The following is a 22,575-nucleotide window of genomic DNA, read 5'->3' as shown; positions in this document are numbered from 1 at the left end:
TACTAGGGTATGTTGGCTGTGGTAGAAATGGTATTTCACAGTAATTCATTTGGAGTAAGTCTGCAGAAATGAGTTGCATACATACTGTTGAGAAAAAAACATGCAATTACAGAAAAAAATAATTAACCTTTCCCCAATTTAAATCTGTTTTAACATCAACTATAAGTGTTAATTTAATATGGGTTACCAACCACATCTCAACACACTGTTCCACTGACTGTTTTTGTTAGTTGTAAATGATCTTTATTGATATATTCTTAGGCTCACATACCAAGACAAAGTGTGCCTTTGGCTTGTTTGAGCATTTTTCACTAGACATGCCCAAAATTTAAATTACTGTGTCAGAAAGCTATGTTTATATAATTTAGTTATAACATATTCAAGTCACCCACACTAGGAGATTTCTGGTATTTGCCACATGCTACTGCTTCTATTTTGATGGGATTGGCTTGCTGGCAGAATTTTCTTAATTTTTTCCTGTTGTATCTTAATCTAGATAATAGAATACACATTATCTGTAGCCCTAGGTTGTGCATTAGTGTTGAAATTGTGATATTAGTCAGTCAGTCAGTAAGTTTCCTGTCAATGCATTATGCCATGGATTTTCTTGTGGAGCCATTTAGAGATTAAAAAGCCATCGCTGCAATGACTTTATAGCAGTGAAGAAGGCATTTACTGCATTTCTATTTATATGAGGTCAGATGCATCATTGATGCCTCAAGTCAGTTTGCAGCTGAGGATGGTTTGAAATGGAGTGGTTTTCTGTGGGGCTTTTAGAAGATTGTAGAACTTATGATTAAATGATGTATTCTCTATATCTTCAAAAGGTGCCCTTGACTAGTCGGCTTTAACTGATATCTTAGTAGGTGTGTTTCAAATAGGTATCATTTTAAGTACTGGGAGATGCAATGCTAGAAATCTGCAGATACTGAATGATTCAGTATCTGCAGGTGTGTGTGTGTGTGTGTGTGTGTGTGTGTGTGTGTGTGTGTGTGTGTGTGTGTGTGTGTGTGTGAGGGAGAGAGAGAGAATGGGTGAATAAGACATGCTGGATAAAGCATTTTGAGTCCCCAAGTAGAGTAGAAAAACGCTATATAATAACCACAATTTCCAATATATAAAGTGTCTGGAGATGATTTAATCAGTTTGGATGATGCAAGGTGATACCTATCATTAATCCTCTTTCTTCTGCCTTCATTCTAATCTTAGATGCCATGAAGTCAGAAGACAGGCAGAAGCTTGCAAAAGAGCGGCGAGAGGAGAAAGCGAAATATCTAGGTAAGTAAAAACCAGGGGTGGGAGGCCATTTCTTTTAAATGGATAGAGAGCTCCACCTGGTGTTAGGGTGGAGGAGGTTGTTAGCAGTTGATTGGCTACTGGGTTGGCTTTAGGCTGCAAAAGGCATGCTCAACATTATACACACAGACACTTGGAGAGGATAAAAAGGTAGTTTGGACTTCTACAGAAAATGGGCCAAAATCAGTAAAAGCCAAGCCACCATTTTACCAGAGACAAGTGAGCATCTGTTTTCTGCATGCATGCTGAAACAGTCTTGAGCACTATCAAGACGCTTATTTATTGTTTTTGTATGAACAAAATCATTGCTTTAGCTCAACTGATACACATTACATTGTTCAAAAATGCTGCACGAATGACAAAAACGTACACGTTGATGGGGCTGAATATTTTATAACTTTTATAACTTATGACGAGTTGTGAAAGCCGAGAAAGTGCCCCAACTTACACTGATGCATTTTCAAGAAATGTCACAGCTCTCTCAGCACCTATGAGTTGTCTCTCTTTTTGTTTAACACGTGGCTCTCACATTATCACTTGCCTACTTGCCATGCACTGCTTTGCATGATTGACAGCTGCCTCTATCTTTTCTCTCACCCTTTACTCCTGCAGAAGAGCTCAGCAAGTTGCAAGGTAAGCCACTCACCTGTGTTTTTGTGGTGGTGGTGGTAGTGGTGCCAATGAATACCCCTTTTGATCATTCAGTTTCAGCTTAATAAAGTTCAGTAGTAAAAGCTAGAGCTGGGGAATGCACCAAAAGCTCAATTATCCTGCCTATAAAGAGAAGCAGCATGTAGAATAATGACTACTGTTTCAGTAATAGTGTAACAAAAATAAAGCTTTTTTGTAAATTTTAAAGCATAATTACACTTTAAAAAAAAAAAAATCAAGTTAAGTGCTGCAAAGACAAAACTTGCATATTGACTTTTGGTAATAAAACCCAGCCCTAGAGCCTTTTCATTTATTTAATCCCCATGTTTCTTGTTTTAATCCTCCTCTTTTCCTGTGACAAAAATTTAAAATTTCATCCTCCCTTTCTCTGAACATCATAAATATGACTTAAACAAAAATCATGTACTCACTAAATCATCATTTATGTGTGAAAACCCTGTTACTTAACAGGAAGTTGTGGGTGACGAGAAGCCCGCCCTTACACTGACTGTTGTTTATCCACGTTCTAACAGCAGTCACCACAAAACTCTTTGGATTAAAAAAAAAAAAAAAAGTACAAACACCAAGCCACAAAACCACCATGATAATCATCTTACTGGATGAATTGATGGTTTGCTGCCGAATTTATCTTGGCTGTGAAATTATATATAAACAACTTTGTTGCCAAACAGGACAAAAAAAGTTCAAAATGTTCTTAAAAGGGAAAATATGTAAATTAGTGTTCAGATACTGAGCCGAGTTGTATATCACCCAGCCTGTACGCACCGCGATACTTGCGTGAAAGTCACACAATGCAGTTCTTTTTTTAAAGCTAGTCGTTGTCACACTCGTACTTTCTGTAAAGCTTTGCTGTCTAATCCAAATTTGTGTTGGATTGCAGTAAGATGAGGTCAGCAGACTTCATACTGTGGATCAGTCTAATTGGGTGATCACCGTGGTACGCCAGATGGTAGGGGTCTGATCTAATACTCTCAGCCAGCTTGGGATAAAAGATGCGATCCTGCTAAAGCTTGTGTTTACAATATCAGCTTAAGGGATCTTATATCGCCAGAACCATTTCTAGTAGCAGAGGTATAAGTAGAAAAAAAATCTACATATACGAGCTCATCTGCTATTGGATTTGTTCTGTTATAGTTGCATAGATAGATGCTACTCTCATACCCTGTCCATCTTTGGTGAGGAGGTATAAATACTTAATGTACCAGGGTTAGCGCAGCCCTTTGGCAATGACTATTTAATGGCCATACTGTAGCAGGTCTAGATGCTGCTTGTCAGCGCTGATCACTGTCAGGAGAGAGTTGAGGAATGTCAGTGTCACTCTGGTACACTGTAACCGTCAAGACCCCAGCCAGTATCCAGCTCATTTCCTCCTGCAACCCACACCTATATTCTGAAGAACCATTGCAACTGTGAGAGAATCAAATTTAAAAACGTAACCATCAAATGTCACAGACCTGACTTGCATGGAAAGAGTGGAAACACTTGTGTGACCTAAAGGTTTCCCTTCTGAGAAGGGAGGAAAAACTGGATGTGGAAAACTGCATTTGTAGGCGCTGGGATCTATTTCCTCCCCCTACTCGTCTCATCACTGCACAATAGGTGAATTATAAAACAGTTTCCACTGTGCTCTACTTAAAGTTCCCTAAAGCTTTAAGTCCGTGGAAGGTAGAGTTAAGGTACGTCTCAAATCGGGGCCATCGAACTCTGATATATGCACTGCAGCAGTTAGAAGTGTTTTCTGCAAGATGCTGACATGCAGGGCCTCAGTATAACTTTTATAAATTTCAGATCCCCTAGCCTCCAGTGCCTCTGCAATTATCCATCACTCTAGTCTGAAATCCACTATCAGTTGATTTTGGTGCATCAAGTGCTTCAGGGCGCAAAGCTTTACTTCTTTGAAAAGCCGATTGTTTGTGGAGGTTTGTAGTTTAAAGAAGTACGAAGAGTTGTGTACACAGAGGCAGCTGCAAAAGCCTCCTTCATGCTGTTTTTGAATGGCTCTGTGACAAAGAGGTGATTTCCATATCAAAGTGTGTGGTTTACTGAAGCTGAAGTGTAAGCTGTATGTGATTACGATGACATAAAAATGTCAGTTCAGAAGTCCTGCATCCATCTAATTTGGTTTTATGCAGTATTGAATTTATTTTTTCCAAACTCAAAAAGAGGTCTGATGCGAAGACCAAATTTGTTTTTCAAAAACTGCTTTATGTAATTTAAAACATCAGAGTTGCTTGATTTTGGGATTGCTTCAATGTTGGGATTATTGGTTTTTTTTTCTCCCAACATGCCAAGTAGTGACTCTCAAAGAGAGTAGAATTGGGGTGTTATATATTATTCTGATCGAACAGTGGAGGGAGACAGGACTTTACTTTTTCAGCACTCAACTGGAAAATATCTTCTCTCCTGACTATATTATCTGCCTTCTCTTAGCGGCCAAAAAGACCCAGTGGCTGGAGAAGGAGGAAAAGGCGCGGCAGCTCAGGGAGCAACAGCTGGAGGAACGACGCAGGAAGCTCGAGGAGCAGCGGATCAAGGCGGAAAAGCGGCGAACGGCCTTGGAGGAGAGACAAAAACAGAAACTAGAGAAAAACAAAGTATGTTTGGAAAAGCAATACATGTAATGTGATGCTTCAGCACCTTTGAAAGTGATGACTGCTAGATTTTAAGGTGAAATTTCAATGCACTCTGTCTGTGGGAGAGCACCTGAACTAGGTCAGCTGCTAGTTTCAATTTAGGGATTTAGGATTTTCGTCAGGGACTCATCAGCTACACAGGATTCAGGCTGCTCAGTTCACAGACATACATGCCATCCCTCCATATAGACTTAAAATGAATTCACATGCTAAAGACTGATATCTGTTCTGGTATCTGTTTCAGGAACGGTATCAGGCGGCCATCAACAGGTCAACAAAGAAGACGTGGGCAGAAATCCGACAGCAGAGATGGTCGTGGGCTGGTGCACTAAGCCAGAACTCAAGCCAGAAAGAGGGTGAGTATACTGGTGCCTCCTAGATAATGTAGTTTTTCTGAGGAGAAAATTATTTTGCCTCAGTATTACTTATATCAGTTATACTTGGATCTGTTTTTTTTAATGGGACTTTCATGTTTCAGCTATAGCAACTTTGCATGATCATTGTTCAAAATGGTCCCTATTAACCTTTGTTTGTTTCATTTGCTGTTTGAAACAAACTATTTGAAGTCTTTTTCTCTTCCTTTTTAGTCAGCTTTGTTCTGATTGGCTGCCTCTTATAGACAGAAGATGGGAAAAGCAGCTGTGTTTGTCATCTACGCTCACACTCAGAACCGTGTGTCTGAGATGGCCTTATTAAAGATATCTGTGGTCAATGACATCATTCATAGCAAAGAGTAGCAGAAAAGCTGTATGAAATTAAGAGTTTAAAGCAGCCTGAAGTCTGGGCTGTTGGCTGATCCCATTTCAAACTTTGGCCAACATTATGTAGATGACAAAATAAAGAAACAGATAACAGACCTGCTTTAATGATGCAGTTTAAAATAATTGCACATCAAATTCTCCTTCGCTTTCTCTTTTTTTCTGCTAAAGTTGGTCATTTGGCCTGTAAAATATTACAGCTGTTATAGTTTTCCAATTCGTGTGGTGGTCAATTTTACATTGGCATACATTCTCTTGATGGAGCAGACATCAATATTTGTTTGATGGATTTAACACCAAACAAATATTTGATAGTATGAAACCATATCGGTAACACCGCCAAAGCATTTAGATGTGCTGCAGTATGAAATTGGTGCATTATCACCTTGTTCAGATGATACACCAAAACAAATTTTATTGCCTGCTTCTTATTCCCAGCAGTAATCAATAGCTTAGACATTTGCAGTGTTATGACAGGCAGATGATGCCAGCAGTACTCCGTTATATTTTAAACTGGATATGTCTTTACTACATCAGTCACGCTTTTCCTCCTTGAACGCATTTCTGTCAGTACACACTGTTTTGTCTCTTGAACACACTGTTACACGGCTCTTAGCCACTGATCGTGACCAGACTATATTGATTGCACAAAGTGTATGTGTGTTGCAGTAAGTAGCACGGCACCGCTGACTAGCAACAAGATTCAATTTGTTGTATGCAGTTGCTTAATTTGGGGCTAATAAGTGTCTTGACAGTCCAACAGCCAATTAGATCAGAGCCTTGGTGGTACGCTTTGATGAATGCTTCTGTACCGTGAGCTCCTGTGAACATGAAGTGTCCCATGTTCCATTTTATGCCATGTAATCGCTTCAGCCATATGCCAGGGGAATTATGGACACTCAAACCAATCTCCTTTTCCTCCCTCACTCACCAGCCTGCTGTCGGTCAGATGATGGGAGTAAACAAGTGTAAATAGGCGCCAGTGGAACATTTGAGAGCTCTAGATGTTTGTTTTTGTCCTTTGGAAATGCTCAGATGTATACATCTTAGCCTCAATCAAAGAGCATACTGCATCATGTGCTGGATTTGTGTGTTTAAACCCACAGTCATGCTCAGCCGACTTTAATGCTGCACCTCCGTGACCACTAAATTGTCCAAGTCATTTGGAGAAAGAGAAGATTATCCATCGATTGGACTGTGTTTAAGGGATATGAAATTGGGACAGATACAAGTATTGCACATGGATGGTTGCTCTTTTGAAGCGCCAGTTTACGTCAGCAGCTTTGAAATTAGTTTACATTTCCCTGTAGCCACTTCCCATCACATGTTTCCTTGTCAGGGTTGTATTTAATGTGCCATTCTTTTCACTGGGTTTGTTTTAGTGGCCTGAAGAGGCGGCTTTTAAAGGTTCCTTCTATATTTGACTTGCAATAGGAGATAAATGCAGATATTTCCTTAGTTAGTTAATGTAGCTATGAGAGTTGTTTGCACTAGATTATATAAATTGAGGCTGAGTGCTTATAAGTTGTATCAAATTTAGTGTATGTGTTCTTAACACCTAAAAATTAACATAACTTTTTAAATTGAAGTCATGTCCAGGTTACGTTGAAGAATCCACAAACATCACTGGTGGTAGTTTTACTGGAGTTACTTGCTCACCAACAAAATTGTGCTGATAGAAACTGTGCAGAGGAAGTGGTACAGAGTTATTTGGAAAAGAAACAAGAAGAAGCAAAACAAAAATAATATTTCTTTCACTTCCACTTCATTGAGCTCGCAGAAACAATATCTGATTGTAAGAGTAATAATACTGTGCTACAGTACAGTTAGAGTTTGGTTATGTGACACTTTGTTAGGAGTATCCACAAAGAAATATCATTCTTTAAATGCATGTTTTGTGCCACGGGTGGTCTGTCTGTACACTTGAAGGCTTGCAGAGGTGAACAGATCTCTTCCTGTGTGGATGTTTGTAATCAATGGATGGTATTGTGCGTTCAGCACACAAGAATAGCCTTGGATTGGGTTGGATTACACTTGGTGTCGTTGCCTTTACAGTGAGTGGGTATAAATTTGTAAAGGCATCACCTCAGCATAGCCCATGACGTCACACAAGCTCCACATCTTCTTCTCAAACCATGTGACCTGTGTGAACATCTGTGTGGCGCTCTCTTGGCTTCTTAGGCAGATGCTCTGTTTCAACGGTCAACCTGCCCAAACACGTGGACTCTGTTATAAACAAGCGACTCTCCAAGTCCTCCGCCACGCTCTGGAACTCGCCCAACAGAAGTAAGGCTACATCTGGAATGCCCCGCTCCTGTTTTAAATGTCCATCATTCTGACACTGCCAGCACTACCGAACCCGTCCATCATTGTCTTTTTTCAGTTACTTCTTCCCCTTTGATTTCAATCCTCTTCTTGCTTGATGGTTGATATTTGACCCATTTCCATCTTCCAAAAATCACAAGTTTTTTTTTTTTCATTCCAAACTTTGGGTTGTGGTTTTGTTTGACATGCTCTGCATGCTCATATTTTGATATGGGAGTATTCCTAGTGGCGTTTTACTGTCCTTTGGTTGGTTAATTGTGTGGTGATGGCCTTTTCATTCCTGATGTGCCCAGTCCTTTTGTGTCCATTTGTCACCATAACGTACTGAATCACAGCCGTCTTTTTGTCTTAAATGTTTTTATTGATTTAATTGGTTTTTGTTGATTTCTTTAAATCGAGTTTGTGTCTCCAAGCTTAAGATGAGTATAGCTTTTTATAGCTCTACAGTTAACAAGGCCACTGCATACTTCTACACAGTCAGAGAAGAAAGTTAGTCAGTGAGTCAGCATTTTCTTAATGTATTCTCCTCGGAGCAGGTACTGTTCCTCTGTACTGGTAGAAAAAAAATCGACGGGTAACTTCCTCACTTGTCTTTTTTCCCGTCACAGTTAAAACTCCCAAACCTTACTCATTCTACATCTTACACCCAAATGAGACGCAGGATTCTGCTTCTTCTCCGTTTGTGCACAAGGCTGTCTACAAAAGAATTACCAATAACCCCTCTTCTCCTCGGTCATACCCATGCAGGTCAAGGTTACAGTGGACACATATACTGGCCTATTTTTCTTCTTTAAGTGGTACTGGTGTTTTATTGGTTTATTGTATGGTTCTTCTGGATTGCAGATGCAGTTCTACACTACACTTCTACACTTTACATTTGGTGTTGGGTGAGGAGTAACATTTCCCGTTTAACCACGAATGTGAGCTGAGATATAACAAAGCTTCCTCTGGTTCACGGCATCCCATTATCATGTATCTTTGGAGATAATTGAATTATTTTATTTTTCCTTCTTGCAGCGCGCAGCCTTGCGTTGAGTCCGTGGGAGAGCAGCATAGTCGACCGGCTGATGACACCAACTCTTTCTTTCCTCGCCCGGAGCCGCAGTGCTGCTAGTGTCCTCACAAATGGAAAAGACGGTCGTAAGTTTTCTTCTTTTTTTAAAAGCCTCAAATGAGTTGTTGCCGTCAGTGTGAATTTAGTGAATACTATTAGTATATAAATGTTGGCAAGGCTTAATTATTTGTTGCTCTGTTCTTTAGACTCTCCTCTCTGCCCTCGTTCAGCCTCAGCAAGTCCGTTGACCCTGTGTGGCCATCAGCCGCACCACCGCTGCTCTGACCGCTGGAGGGTGACGTCCAGCTCACCAGATATCACCCAGCGTCAACGCAGGCGGAGCTCCACACCTGTAAGTCTGCATAATTACCTATATGACATTATTATATAATCTATATGCCGTTTCAAATCTGCTTCTTTTTGCTTTGCATGTTGATATTTTCCATCTTTATACAGATGGATAAAAACAAGAAGGAAAAGAAAGACAAAGAAAGGGAGAATGAAATGGAAAAAAGTGCCATCACTAAAGAAAAAGTGCTGAAGAAGAGACAGTCTCTACCTAGTATGAGACATAGACCTGATCCAAGGTAAAACACTTAACAGATTTAATATTGGCTTGAATATTTCACCACTATCAGTACTGTGAGTTATATATATTTTATGGCTGCAGTGCAACATTTTTATTCCATTTAGTTACAAAATGTCAAAAGAATATCAACAAGTTTTGAGTCGAACAGAGAAATTTAAGCTTTTCACATTTTAGTCAGATATCAGCTCACAGATCAATCTTCTGTTAGTAAATCATCTAATCATCTAACTGGTTCTATCAATAACTTATGATGAAGAATAATCCAGTGAAATTACAAAAACGAAAGACAAAATGAAGCTAACAATAAAGACTCAACAGACTGTATAGCATACCTATATAGAAATCAGTGAGGGGATAGCATGCTAGCATGCAACTTATTTACAGTAGAGTTTTCTTGGATAGTCAGCATATCAGCAACAGTCTCGAGTTAAGCATATTTGGTGGCCAATTTCATATATTCTTATTCTTATTTATTTTATCGGTGGATTAAAATATTCACCATATATACTACTAAAGTTCAGATGTTGCTAACCAGTTAATCCAGGCCCTGGACCATGTAGTGCATGCGTGGAAGCATCCACATTTGGCACATATACACAAAAATAAATCACAGAAACCTGAGTTCAATGCTAAACATTTTCAATAAATGTCTGGCCTCTGGGAAACCTAGCAAAAAGCTCCAACACCCATGTAAAGTCAAAATGTCAAAGCTACCATCTCAGTTCAAAGTTTACATTATTCCATAACCTTAGAACCAGTTAAGAAATCTAAGTTATAATAACGCACCCTTTTTACTCTTTTAAATACGCAGAAACAAAAACTGCATTGTAAACCAGATTAGCCTTGGATGCACCTGACCTGCAGCCTGTTTCTGGTCAATGACTGGGTTGGTTTGGGTCTGTGCTGCAAAGACTTCACATTTCATGCATTGCTTGAGCATATGCATTGAGTGAATACCCAAGAATTTACCCTCTAATCCCCTGGTCCCAGAATAAATGACATCCATGGCAGAAGGGATAGAAAAGAAGAAAAAAAAATCAATTTCTTTTGACTCAACAAAAAGGCAGCAAAGAGCTTGGCAGAGCAGTCAGCGCCAGAGGCTCAAGGGGGGAAAAAATCTTCAGCATAATGGATGTTGTTCCTCCAAGTGCTGCATTGCTGGGATGCTAACTGATAATGCACTATAAGGCATGATGCAATGTTTGAGTGCTTTGACTGCTGAGATCCTGTGCCGATGTCAGAGTTTCTTAAGGACATGTGCCATTTTAAGCATTTCAGGCCAGGTCTAAATATATAATGTGGTACGAGAGAACAACGCTGAGAACTGTTGACACAATTTTCCATCCTTCAGCTTTTGTTTTTACTTTTTTCCAGTCCTAGTCCTTTATCAAGACAACGGCCAGCGTCCCCTGCCACACCCAAGGGCAGAACTGCCTCTCCCAGCCCTGCTGCCTCCCCCAAGCCTCCGTCAGCACGCGGAAGCCCGTCAACCCCGAAGGCCCGGCCCAAAAGAGCCAGGACCCCTGCCAGGATAGACCACCGGACCTCTTCACCTGCCCCTCTTGAGAGAGTGAGACAGCCCCATAGGCCAGCCACCCCAGAAGAAAAAAAGAGTGAGTACAAAAAGGAGTGATAATCATGTCCTTCAGACAGGACTATAATTAATTTCAAATCAATTCAAGCAGTTAGTGAAATGATTTGTCCAAAGTGAGTTTGGATGGTAGACTCTGTCTCTCTGTGTTAGCCCTGTGGCAGACTGGTGACATAGTTCAATTATGAACAGCTTCTCTCTATTTTTATTGTCTTCCCAAAGAGATTCCCTCTGCCTGTGACTGAACAGAAAAACACATGCAGTGAAATTGAAACAGTGGTCAAAGATTACCGTCAAGCATAATTAGTCATGGAAATAAAGGGCGCACACTGAATGAGCCACACAGAGATCGTGGTCGGGGTCTTCTCTCGCACAAAGCTAAGAGGCTGTGCTAATCAGTCTTAAATATATAATTACTGCATTTGTAGGGTGAATGGCTGTGGTTGTTTACAGTTTAATAATAATTAACAGGCATCTCTTTATGAAAGCAAATACATTTCTGTGACTCTCCGCTTACAATACTGTTATTTCTTTTAGGTTCCCCTGTGGCTCCTGCCATTGTTGTATCCTCAGCTACTGCCAATGCATCAGGCACACCAGTCACAGCCAGCGCCATTTCCTCCTTGCCCGAGCCAGCCAATTCCTCTCCCTCTGTGCGTGCAGTGTCACCTGCACCCTCTCCATCCGCTAAGCCCATGGCAGGCACGAATGACCCAGAAGAGGCGGCTCGTATTCTGGCAGAGAAACGCCGACAGGCCCGAGAGCAGAGGGAGAGGGAAGAGCAGGAACGCCGCGAACAGGAAGAGAAAGAGAGGTCAGCTGGTTTTTAAAATGCATGCAAAGACAAAACGGTGACTATGCAACTCCTGTAAGCTGTGGGAAGTTTTTGAACTATGTAATATTCTCCTTTTCTTGTCAGCTATGCCAAAACCTGTACAAAAGGTTATAAGTGGGAATAAATATTAAAAAATACTTGGGCAAAAACAACATTTTGCATATCATTGTGAGGAAGAAGCTGTAGATATAGAGTAGTAGTTGTTTATGCAGCAGAATAAACCCACTCTGGACATTTAGCTATTTTCTGGGCAAATTCTGTGTAAATGGTTACATGTAAGGCAAATCATGAAGGGCTGGATGGACTATCCAAGCATATTCAAGATGAATGACTCTGCATTATCTCCAGATGTGTAACCATTTTTGATTTTGACCACAGCAAGTAACTATTTACTCCCTGGAAACTGATTTGATCTTTTTTCGGCACTCTTAATTCCAATTGTTTCCTTTCTCGTTCACACTGCTTACACTACGAGTAAATCAATTTAAATTGTTTATGACATTCGGAGCATTTGGCAGACGACTTTGTAGATAAAATGTCTTTGAAAAAGAGATTTTAATCTCAAGAGACTTTATGGTTAACTAAAAAAAAAATCTTATCTCAACCTTGTATTCAAACACTTCAGGATCCTGAGAGAGGAACGCTTAGCGAGGGAAGCAGAGGAGAGACAACGCAGGGAGGAGGAGGCACGGGCCATGGCTGAGGAGCAGAGGAAGAGGGATGAAGCGAAGAGGCTGCAAGAGGAGAAGGAGGCTCAGGAAAGGGCCAAAGCTGAGCAGGAGGAGAATTTACGGCTGCAGAAACAGGTATGCTGTCAACCTGCCCCTGGTTTCCAGAAGAGTATCAAGTGTATTTAAAGGAGTCTTGTAGTCACTCATCAGGTCTGGTTAGTTAGACGAGCATAAAACAGGACAACAGTCATAACTAGCTGATAACTCACTGTATTGCCACGTCATTCCACTCTTCCCACCATGCCAAAACGTACACGGAAAACAATGAGACCCTTTCAGGTGCTGCTCACATTGACCTTGTCTGATATCATGTTCATCCTACAAACCCAGTCACCTATTTTGGGATGTTGTTGCCTTTTAAAGGTAAATATTAATCTGATCTGGTGAACATGGAGCGACACTGAATGTGGCCCCTTTAACCTTTCAGTCTGCCAGATAATCCGCCCGAACAGTATTGATTCTTCTTGTGTTTGCGGAAGTGGTTGTTGAGAACCAGATGACAATGAAGCTTGATAAGCAGAAAACAGAATGTGGCCATTCATCAGAGTGATCGATTATTCTGGGGTCGTGATTAATTGTGTCACTGCAGTATGTACGTTGCTATCAGATCAGGGCGCTTTGTCTCCCCCTTGTGGTTTGTCATAGAAGTGGCATTTGTGGTCAAACACGTTTCAGTAGAATTATGCAAAGACTTAAGTGTTGTCTTTCACTTTGAATCGCCCCCATGAAGCTGTAAATGTTGAAAATAGATCCTTTTGGCTCAAAGGTACAGAAAAATATCCCTTTTGTGGTCGTAGACAATAATTGCAGGGAGCAACCACACCCTTGTTACGTAAAAGGCATGTTATTTTGGCTGATGTTTTTTCCCTCTTCTGCTGCCATTAAAGTTGTGGTTGGATTTTTGCTTGTGTGTGTTTCAGAAAGAGGAGGCTGAGGCTAGAGCTCGGGAGGAGGCGGAGAAGCAGCGCCTGGAGAGGGAGAAACACTTCCAGAAGGAGGAGCAGGAGAGGCTGGAGAGGAAAAAGGTAGGGCCATACATCTGTCCTGCCAATGTTGTTTCTTTCAGCCAAGTAACTGAATTCCAAAAAGGAAATGGATATTTATGGGTTGTAAAGGATCATAAATGCAAAAATATCCCAGCTTGGATTTTTTTGGAATAATTTTTTTTTTTAAAGTCCAAAGTTGTTTTTTTGTCTAACTGTCCTGTAGTGCCGTTTATCTATTTTTGGTGGGAGCTGGATTGTGTAGTAGATTGTAAAAATGTCTGTCTTCTTTTGAATATAACTGAACTAAATAACACTCGTGCTTGGTGCTCAATATATGCAATACATGTGAGAAACTCAGAAGTTATTGTCTCTTTACAGCAATCATGACAAAGTGGCTAATAAATAAATAAATCAACTTGTGAGTAGTTTCACGTAGCTCCACTGAGATATCATTCTGCAGAAGAAAGTGTCCATGTGCCTATGATAACAGTCTCATGCTAGTGGCAGCAAGACCAGATGAAAACATTAACGGTGTCCATACTCAGCTGTGCTGCATGTTTGGTTTCCTTCCAAATGCAGACGATGAAAAGAAGTTGAAATTGCTCACAACAATGTTTAAAAGTCATTATTTCTGGAAGGAGACATTGCTACTGAGTTTTTAAAACGCATTTGTTGGCACTTTGAAAACCTCAAGGCATGTGCCATCGTTTTCCTTTATATTGATGACAAGACATAACAATCTGAATGCATCAGTAGCATTACATGCAAGTACATTCGATTTGGAGTTGAACTTTTCCTTTCGAAATACAGCATCTCCAAACAGTGGCTGATTTAAAAGAGGAAAATGTTCTCTTGCACGATACAGAGTAATGCCAAAATCAATTTTGTAGTCGGTTTACAAAAGCTCTCCTCCCCCGGTGGTGGTATATTCCAAGATACATTCATCCTGAGGTCGGCCCTTTTTACATGACAAACGCAGAAAGTTGAATCCCTGAAACAAGATGAATGATGTTTTTTGGCTTATCCTGGATCGGCTGTCTGCATGCCATGATTTAATAGGGCTTACAATGTGAATGAGCATTAAGCTATATATAAAACTAATAACAGCGAGCTAGCTGTGTCAGTCATCTGTGTGTGGATCCTTTCTCATGTGTACTGATACCTGGGCCTTTGGTGAACATATATTCAAGTATATCACACACATAAGATCGTGCCTCTGCAGGCTATCTAAGCCTTTCTTTCCCTCTCCTCATCTTCTCTCCATGTGTGAAAGGCTGTTATCTAGGCGTGTCAGGCCTAGCTCCGCCAGCTGAAGTTTTGCTGTTGGCAGGAATTAGCCCACAAGAACAGCATGTCCTCTGCCCCAAAGACTTGCACCGCAGTCGCACTACACAAAACTCCTTTTACAGTCCTCTACCAAACCTAAGTGACTCAGTCTTATTACCTCAGCACAGGTGTTTATAGGTACCTCGAGCAGCACAACAACTCTTTACTCCTGAAACAGACATTTTGATGCCAAACTAGATACCAAAGCTGTGAGCGTGTGAGCGCTCCATATATGATCTTGGATCTTAAAAATGTCTCACTTTTATGAGTGGCAGCTGCAGCTATGATCTAGCTGTCCCAGGCTAGCTGTGTCCTCAAATAAAATTTTCATGTTGTTCAAACCTCTGTGCATACAAATTACCCATGCAGCGTTCTCTATATCACAGTGTAGCACACGCTTACCCTTTCTGTGTTTCCTGTTGTTCAGTATTCACTATTGTTTCAGCTCAGTACACCAACAGCGTTTTTACCCTCATTAGTCTAACCCACCACCCGATGTGCTTCAGTTTATTTTGAGCATAATAACCTGACTGCTTTAAAGAACTAATGAAAAGGGAAAGTTGAACCCTTAGCTTCTATCTAAACAATTCGGCAAGGTGTGTGGTCTAGTCCAGCCGAATAAGCGTAGCCAAATTTTCATCAAGTCAAACCAAATATTTTTTATAGATGTTGCATGAAGCCTATGTTTTACTGGTAATATGATATAACACAAGTGCCAGTATCATTGCGTTGTTGTCCACCAGTGCACAGAAAATGTACGTCTGCTTATTAGCATCTGGTTCCTTGTGGGGTATTATCTGTTTTATTCCTTTATTTATTCATTTTGTCTTCCTTTTGTAGCGACTGGAGGAGATCATGAAGAGGACACGGAAGACAGATGGAAGTGACAAGGTACATTTAAAAAAACCAAAACTTCTTTTACAAATTGAAAAAATAAAACTTAGTTTTGCTGTAAAAGTGACTGAAATTCTCTCCCACTTTCACAGAAAGAGACAAAGTCCTCCCCAGTCGAACATGTCAATGACAAACAGGCAGAGAGTAGCAAAGGTAAGCCAAGCATCAGTCTGGACTTCCCCTCAGCCTTTTACAAAACATCCCTGAGTGAAATCATTACCCACTACTAGCCTTTAATCTGCTTGAATTACAAAGGATAATTGTCTTAACTCATCTCCCATTAATGTGTTATCTAGGAAGGGATTTAAAACAAAGTGGACGTCTTCTGGCCAGCTGGTGTTCAGAATACTCTTAGACTTTTACTGCTTCGATTAAACTCAAAAGAACTCAATTTTGGTAGATTCTACTGGCGTCTATAAAATACTTTCCACTGATGTACACATAAATATCAGTCTACCTCTTTTACCTCTTCCATAGCTTGCACAAAACAAAGCACAGATATGTCATATGCTTGTTATCAGTTCCCCTGTGAGTAAGATTCAGAGAGGGATGCACTTTTAAAAGGCCTATTATACATTTGCCCTCATATCCTGTACAGCTGGAGTTGCTCTTTGCAGAATAGGACCCATGTGGCCTTAGTTTGTTGTCCAATCCCTCGGACTGAGGAGAATTGAGTGGAAGAGTCAGCTTATGGCAACAGCCTGCAGCAGTCTACATTCATTAGAGAGACTCTGAATAAAACAGTGATACATGTGTTGCTGCAAAGTTTTCAGACATAAACTACTCTCTCCCTACTTAACAATATCCTTACTAGCGAAATTTTAACATCACACGTTATAAATGAGTAAGATGGAAATGCAGTTTGTGTCAAATTTCACAAATTTCACATTGCAAGGAGACACTAGCGAGCCATTAAGTAGATTGAGACCTGGCAGAAATGCCTTTTAGTTCGTCATGTGTGAGTGTGAATGTCTTCGTTTTATGATATACATGAGGTCAGAAAACTGGACGTCTGCACCTCAATGTTCGAACCCAAATGTTTAAATGACCATTTGAAAATGATGACTAGAGTTTGGCATTTTATTGTGAACGTTTTGAAAAGGATGCAGATTTGGGGGTTGAGTACTCACTCGGGAGGTGTTTCTCCACAGCTATTAAGACTCTGAAGTTAGCAGCTGGTGTGCAATGTCAAAAGAAAATAAAAATGTCTTTTATTTACTTAGCATTATGGTCCAGCCTGATCATTTTCTCTATGTTGCTTTACAGTGTTTTGGATATTTAGCAGCAAGATCAGGATTGCTTGCAAATATATTATTCTGTAGAGAGTCATGTAGGCTAGATAAAGCCTGGTCTTCAATGTTAGTTCTTTTTTCTGTGTTTGGTTCTAACAGTTAGTTTGACAGTGCTAATGTTTATTTATTTTAATGGTGGTTGCAGCTGCAGCATGCATGTGTTTAATCAAATGCAGTACACCTACGTTAATCAAATATAGGGGGTAGGGACAAATAAGTAAATACTTCAGCCTACTCCTTTTCAAACAAATAATGGAATGATATTTTGTAATGATTGTGAAGGCACATGTTTGAAATGTTTGAAATAAAAATGAACTGAACTGAACTGAACTGAAATATCCTCCTATACCAGGAAAGTACCAGCTCAGTAATAGGAGCTAATAAGACGATAAAAAATAACTACTAACAGATACACTAGTCTCCTGTTACTGCGACGCAGAAAAAATGTGGGTACTATCACCAACAGTTGAAAAGCACCAAAAGTGCTGATTCTCCTTAAGAGAGTAAAAAGAGGATGCACACGTGTGTGTGTTGAGGTTAGCCTGACACATCTCAGGGTTAACACACGGTGTGGGGTGGGATGTTTTATCTCTGTGGTCACACTTAATGACTGTATTGCTTTGTTCTCTCTAGCATCTGCTGACTACCAGCCAACGCCTGAGGTCGGCATTCCCAACAACAAAACAGAAAACGGACAGGCCGATGTCAAGGAAAGGTAAAACTAAAGCTTCTTTCGTTTCTTCTTTGTGTGCACATTGATGCAAGACCACCATGAACAGCACAAAACTTGTGCCAGGAGACCAAGCTGGGAGTTGACAACGAATCAAATCAGCAGGAGGTTCACGTTGCTGTAAACCTCAAGAGAAAACACAAGAAGCCCCATGATTCTGGCCAACAGTAAACAGTTATAACAGTGGGAGAATGATTTGGTATTTAAAAATGTTTACTCTTTGCATTTGATCATGCTTCTTGGGACCATTTAAAAAAAAAAAAAGAATCCTCCTATTGTGGTGGGATGACTCATTTGTTTTATGAGTCATTCGGACCCATCCTGACTAGAACCATACCATGATTTATGTCTTCCTCTCCAACAGCCTCTCAATCCAAGCAGTTAATGGGGTCCAGGCTACGAAGCTTGAAAACGGTCTTTCGACAAAAGAAGACACTGTCCACTTGGAAGACATCATCCATCTCACAAATCACGGCAACTCCACTAACGGAGCCTTGGACAAGTCTGAGACCAGCATGCCCACAGAGCCCATCCTTTCTTTTGAAAGCGAGGAGTCATTCATGAAAAAGGCAGGCCCAATGAAGCCTCAGCATGCTGCGGGTACAGAATTACAAACTGCTTTAATATACACAAGTGACAACAGCGCAAACATTTGTAACACAAACATGGAAAAGACAATTTACTTAACACAATCTGAAATGATTCATGAAAATATAAATAGAATAGATGAAATGATGCAGGGGAAAAAGCTACAATAGCAATCGTTCCACCACTGTTGAAATGAGATATTGATGGAGTGTTTTCCACAACTGGCTGACCCATGCTGAAAAGGTCTGGCTGTGCTTTGTAATGAGAGTCCACTTCTCTCCTTCTAGTTAACTTTTTAAGTCCTCGTTCAGGCTAGAGTTCAGGATTGTAAAATAAAAGATGAGGTTTTATTGACAGAGGTAAAAACTAAATCGAAATATATCTCCAATGAAAATTATGCAGATTCAGGCATGATTCATCTGCATCGACCTAGTTCCCATCACCCAATTTGAAAACTGCTGAACAAGGTACCATAAATGGGGTTATTGTCCTTGGCACGGAGCAAGAGAACCTGAATGTGTACTTAATATAAGGTGCAAGTCATCACCCCGGTGAAAGCGAGTCCCCCCTGAGGAGAGGAAGGTGTGGCATGGAGAGAATACCTACACTCACAAGGGGGTAGAGACGGGATATAAAAGAAATAGTGTTGGGAAGGGTGCTGAGAAGGAGGGTATCTTTATACTGTTGACAGCTTTTATTCAAAGTGTCTCACTGACTTGGACCGGGACCCAGTGAGGAATTCCAAGAATGACAGAGGTGATGAGACCCTATCCACAAGTGCTTCACTGCCAGGGGTTAGAAACTGGACTCTGGAGTAATTAAGCTTCATATGACTCCTCATTCATCCTCTTCCCAGCAGCAACGTCAGCAGCACCCTGTCCTCCCCGTTGCTGCTAGATCCTAACTTTCACCTGTTATCCTGAAAGCAAGCCAGCGATCAGAAATACTATGTAAACCAAAAAGAACGATTACCTCTGTTTGCCCCTACTTTAATGAATATTTCACTACCTTTTTTTTAACTACTGCATACTTCTGGTAAGTGTGTAATTAAAAAGGGAACATTCTCACTTCTTATATGCACTCTTGTAAATCTGGATATGTGAGATGACTTTTAGTATGTCAGACTGATTTAATTTTACACAGCAGTTTCTCAGGAGACCGGTTTATTTTGAGGCATGCTTCCAGGGTTTATTTGAATGTTCATACTTGTTGAGGATATGGCCCTCATCGGTCCCACATGTGGCATTGTCAGTCAGATCGAGTTTTTATATGGTAGCCGCTGTTAACAGTAACATTCCCATCTCATTTCTTTGAGTCATGCGAGCTTTCTGTTTGCTGCATGTAAAGACGACAATAAAGGTTTATGGGCATTCCAATTGCAACATGTTTTGCATCCTTTTGCATTTATCATTGTCACCAGGTTGGAGGTTTGCAGACCTTGCCATTACGCACTTCAACAAGGTTGAATATATAGTTTAATTTGTCTGTTAGCATGTTCATTAAGCTTGTATGACTGCTGCTCCATCTGGCCTTTAACACTTTTCTCTCTGCCTCATTCACAGAGGTCCTGTGACATATTCCAGCGCTGAAGTGCTTGTTGCCTTAGGCCACTGACCTTTCCTAGTCCTGCCAAAGCTCGCATTGCGAGCCCTGTGACCTGTGCCAATCAAAAAAAAGCAAGCATACTTCCCTCCGAAGATAAAGTGGGTCACAGAAGAAGATGACGACAAAACAACTGACAGAACAGGATGAAAGGTGTTGCCGCATACGGCACCGTTGCTATCGTTCATCAAACTCTTTGCAGCACCGATTCCATGCACCTTGCTACTCAACAGTATCATCCTTTGTACATTATAGTACAGCTGAGTAATGATTACAGTATACGGAAAAAGAACTGTTTTCTTTGCTCTTTAGTTATTTAACTAAAAGAAAAAAATTAAGACTGGGTACAACTTTGTGTATAATGTAAATGAACTTTACGTATCGGGAAAAGGAAGGTTGGATCAGTGGATTAAAGCTGTTTGAAAGGGAGTCATTTCATGCTACTCTATCATGAGTAGATATGAATAAAACCCAGATACTGTACATCCTGGTTTGTACAAAACTACCTGTACCGGTTTTTGAAAAAGGTAGACTGAGAAATCAGAAGATCTGAAATTAAACGTCACAAAGAATGGCTTGTTACTTTGTGTAAACATACTGTTGGTTCATGTCTAAACCTCAGCTATGATTGATTGTATGCATAACTGGATGTAATAATAAATCTGCAACCTTTACAATTAAGAAACTGTAAGTCATCAAAGGTCAAATGTCTGTAAACGGAGATCTCCTCCACTATTTAACAATTGAAGCCGTTTCCCTCCCCCACATGTGCAAGCATGACTTTTTTTTTTTCTCATTTGAAATTCTGGCGCGTGTATATGCTATAGATATATTTTGATGTGCGATGTAAGGCCAGTGGGAATATCTCAAGTCTTATTAAAGACAAGTGGTCCAGTCTCTGTTCTAATCGTCCTTATGTCCCAACCGTTTAAGGATTTGATGCATTGTGAGATTATTCTTAGCCTGATTCAGATTAGTACACTTAAGAAATAGTTCATTTGTTATCAGTTGAATAGTTTTCTACTTTCATTTGCTTTGTTTACTTCAGACGCTCAACAGTGGCCCACTGTTACTGAAAGTAAAAAGAGAGCACATGCTAAGCAAAGGAAAACCGACATCTAAGCGGGACCACAAGCCTTACAGGCTGTGCAGCTAATGTGCTAGGCATGCAAGTTGGTTCAGCTGTCCATTTCTCTTTGGGTCTCCTTTTACAAAATCTCAACAGGGGGTACATGCCACTCTATCTGCTGGCCCTCTTTCACTATATTCTGCAGGCCTGTGGGAGATCTGGCACGCTGTGTTTGCAGCCCTGTAGGCAGCTGAAGTGCACACAAACACAATTTATGCCTCCTTCTACCACACGTGAAAACATGCCACGCTGATCATATAAATTATGTGACTATGTTCTAACCTTGGTAGAATGAGGGATTAGATTTTCAACTTGAAACTGTAACAGAGACCCCCAGTGGGCTACATAAGATGAAATCACTATGGTAAATACAGCCAAACTGTCACCAAAATGAAACCGAAAGCCAAAGACGGAAAACTCTCTGATTCATGATTAAGGAGTAGCTGATCAAGATTTAATGCAAGTAAAAAAATATCTATTTTTTTCAAACTGTTTGATAAAACACCGAAGTTTTTTTGGGAACTGCTTTTCTTACGGTTTCATTATTGCTACAAATTGCCTCTTAAGTCAAGCTAATGCTCGCAAACTTTCTTAAAGCAACAGTTTTTGCAGTTACAGCTGCGTCACTGCTTCAAACTTTTTTTAAAACGTGTTAAATAACACACATCGTTAGCTCGTATACGACACAGCTTTAATCTGCAAGACAGTTGACTTGCATGAGCAGGATGTTAACTTCAACCACATCTCCTCATTAGTTCACTTTGTTGTTCCTAAAGTTGTCCAAATGAGTCTGCTGCTAAAAGCTGTATTCATCGACCCCACAAGAGGGTGCAGCACCGCAGCATGGACTGCACATTTGACTTCTCTGTTTTCAGGCTTTAAACTTTATTACTGCAGTGTGTCAAAAGAGGACACAAACTGAAATGTCCCCATTTTAAAAATCTCTATATTTTTTCCATTAATAATAATGATAAGATTTCTGCCATTTTGTGCAGCTGATCTGTCAGTCAATCCCTGGTAATGTGCCGTACTTCTCAGAGGGGACCTGAGGATTAGTGGGGACTATTTTTAGGGAGGTGTTGCAAAGCAGTGGACAGTTACAGGTTGATTAGTGCCAAGTTTCAAAATAAATTCTCACAGAATGAGGGGTGAAAAAAAAAAAAAAAAGGAACTGAAGGAGTTGAATGTGTGGATGGGAAGGGTCATCCAAAAGCCAAGAGTGGTAAATGAATAAAGCAACTTTATGCCAGTTGAGGTAGTCAGATTGTCCTGGAATAGCCAGGCTACATGTTAAATCCACCACCAACATATGGTGTTCAAACCTGTTTGAATGATGGGTGTATTATCTCCTCTGCAAGTGTGCTCAGGAGGTGGAGGTGTCACAATTCTGACGATATTTTTACTCTCTTGCGTGAATAACGCCTTGTTAAAGCTCATATTAACAGCAACGGCAAAAAGGAAACAACCAGCTTCAGTCGCCTGAGGACTTTATAAGCATGGTGTCAAACGTTTAATGAAAGGTGCTCCATGTAGAGAATGCAACC

General features: G+C 40.4%; 1 protein-coding gene across 6 annotated transcripts in view; it reads left to right on the top strand.

Annotated features, from left to right (window-relative positions):
* The window catches only part of map7d1a (MAP7 domain containing 1a), a 38,908-nt gene extending 18,109 nt beyond the window's left edge, over positions 1-20,799 (top strand). The window contains exons 3-19 of one of the 6 annotated variants that reach the window (XM_082551121.1): positions 1,210-1,278; positions 1,909-1,929; positions 4,399-4,562; positions 4,846-4,957; positions 7,541-7,645; positions 8,702-8,824; positions 8,969-9,090; positions 9,195-9,325; positions 10,702-10,940; positions 11,456-11,732; positions 12,379-12,559; positions 13,405-13,509; positions 15,637-15,687; positions 15,783-15,843; positions 17,616-17,697; positions 18,077-18,312; positions 19,863-20,799. In XM_082551121.1, coding sequence (XP_082407247.1) covers positions 1,210-1,278; positions 1,909-1,929; positions 4,399-4,562; positions 4,846-4,957; positions 7,541-7,645; positions 8,702-8,824; positions 8,969-9,090; positions 9,195-9,325; positions 10,702-10,940; positions 11,456-11,732; positions 12,379-12,559; positions 13,405-13,509; positions 15,637-15,687; positions 15,783-15,843; positions 17,616-17,697; positions 18,077-18,312; positions 19,863-19,873 — 2,090 coding nt within the window. In that variant the 3' untranslated portion in view covers positions 19,874-20,799. Of the gene's footprint in view, positions 1-1,209; positions 1,279-1,908; positions 1,930-4,398; positions 4,563-4,845; positions 4,958-7,540; positions 7,646-8,701; positions 8,825-8,944; positions 9,091-9,194; positions 9,326-10,701; positions 10,941-11,455; positions 11,733-12,378; positions 12,560-13,404; positions 13,510-15,636; positions 15,688-15,782; positions 15,844-17,615; positions 17,698-18,076; positions 18,313-19,862 lie in introns of all 6 variants that reach the window. The other 5 variants (XM_082551119.1, XM_082551124.1, XM_082551120.1 and 2 more) reach the window with 5 other exon arrangements.
* Positions 20,800-22,575: the final 1,776 nt, after the last annotated feature.

This window comes from Aulonocara stuartgranti (genome assembly GCF_965226115.1).
Source record: "Aulonocara stuartgranti genome assembly, chromosome: 11".
Taxonomy (NCBI): Eukaryota; Metazoa; Chordata; class Actinopteri; order Cichliformes; family Cichlidae; genus Aulonocara; species Aulonocara stuartgranti.
The sequence above is the reverse complement of the archived record's forward strand: the minus strand, read 5'-3'. Positions and strand labels throughout refer to the sequence as shown.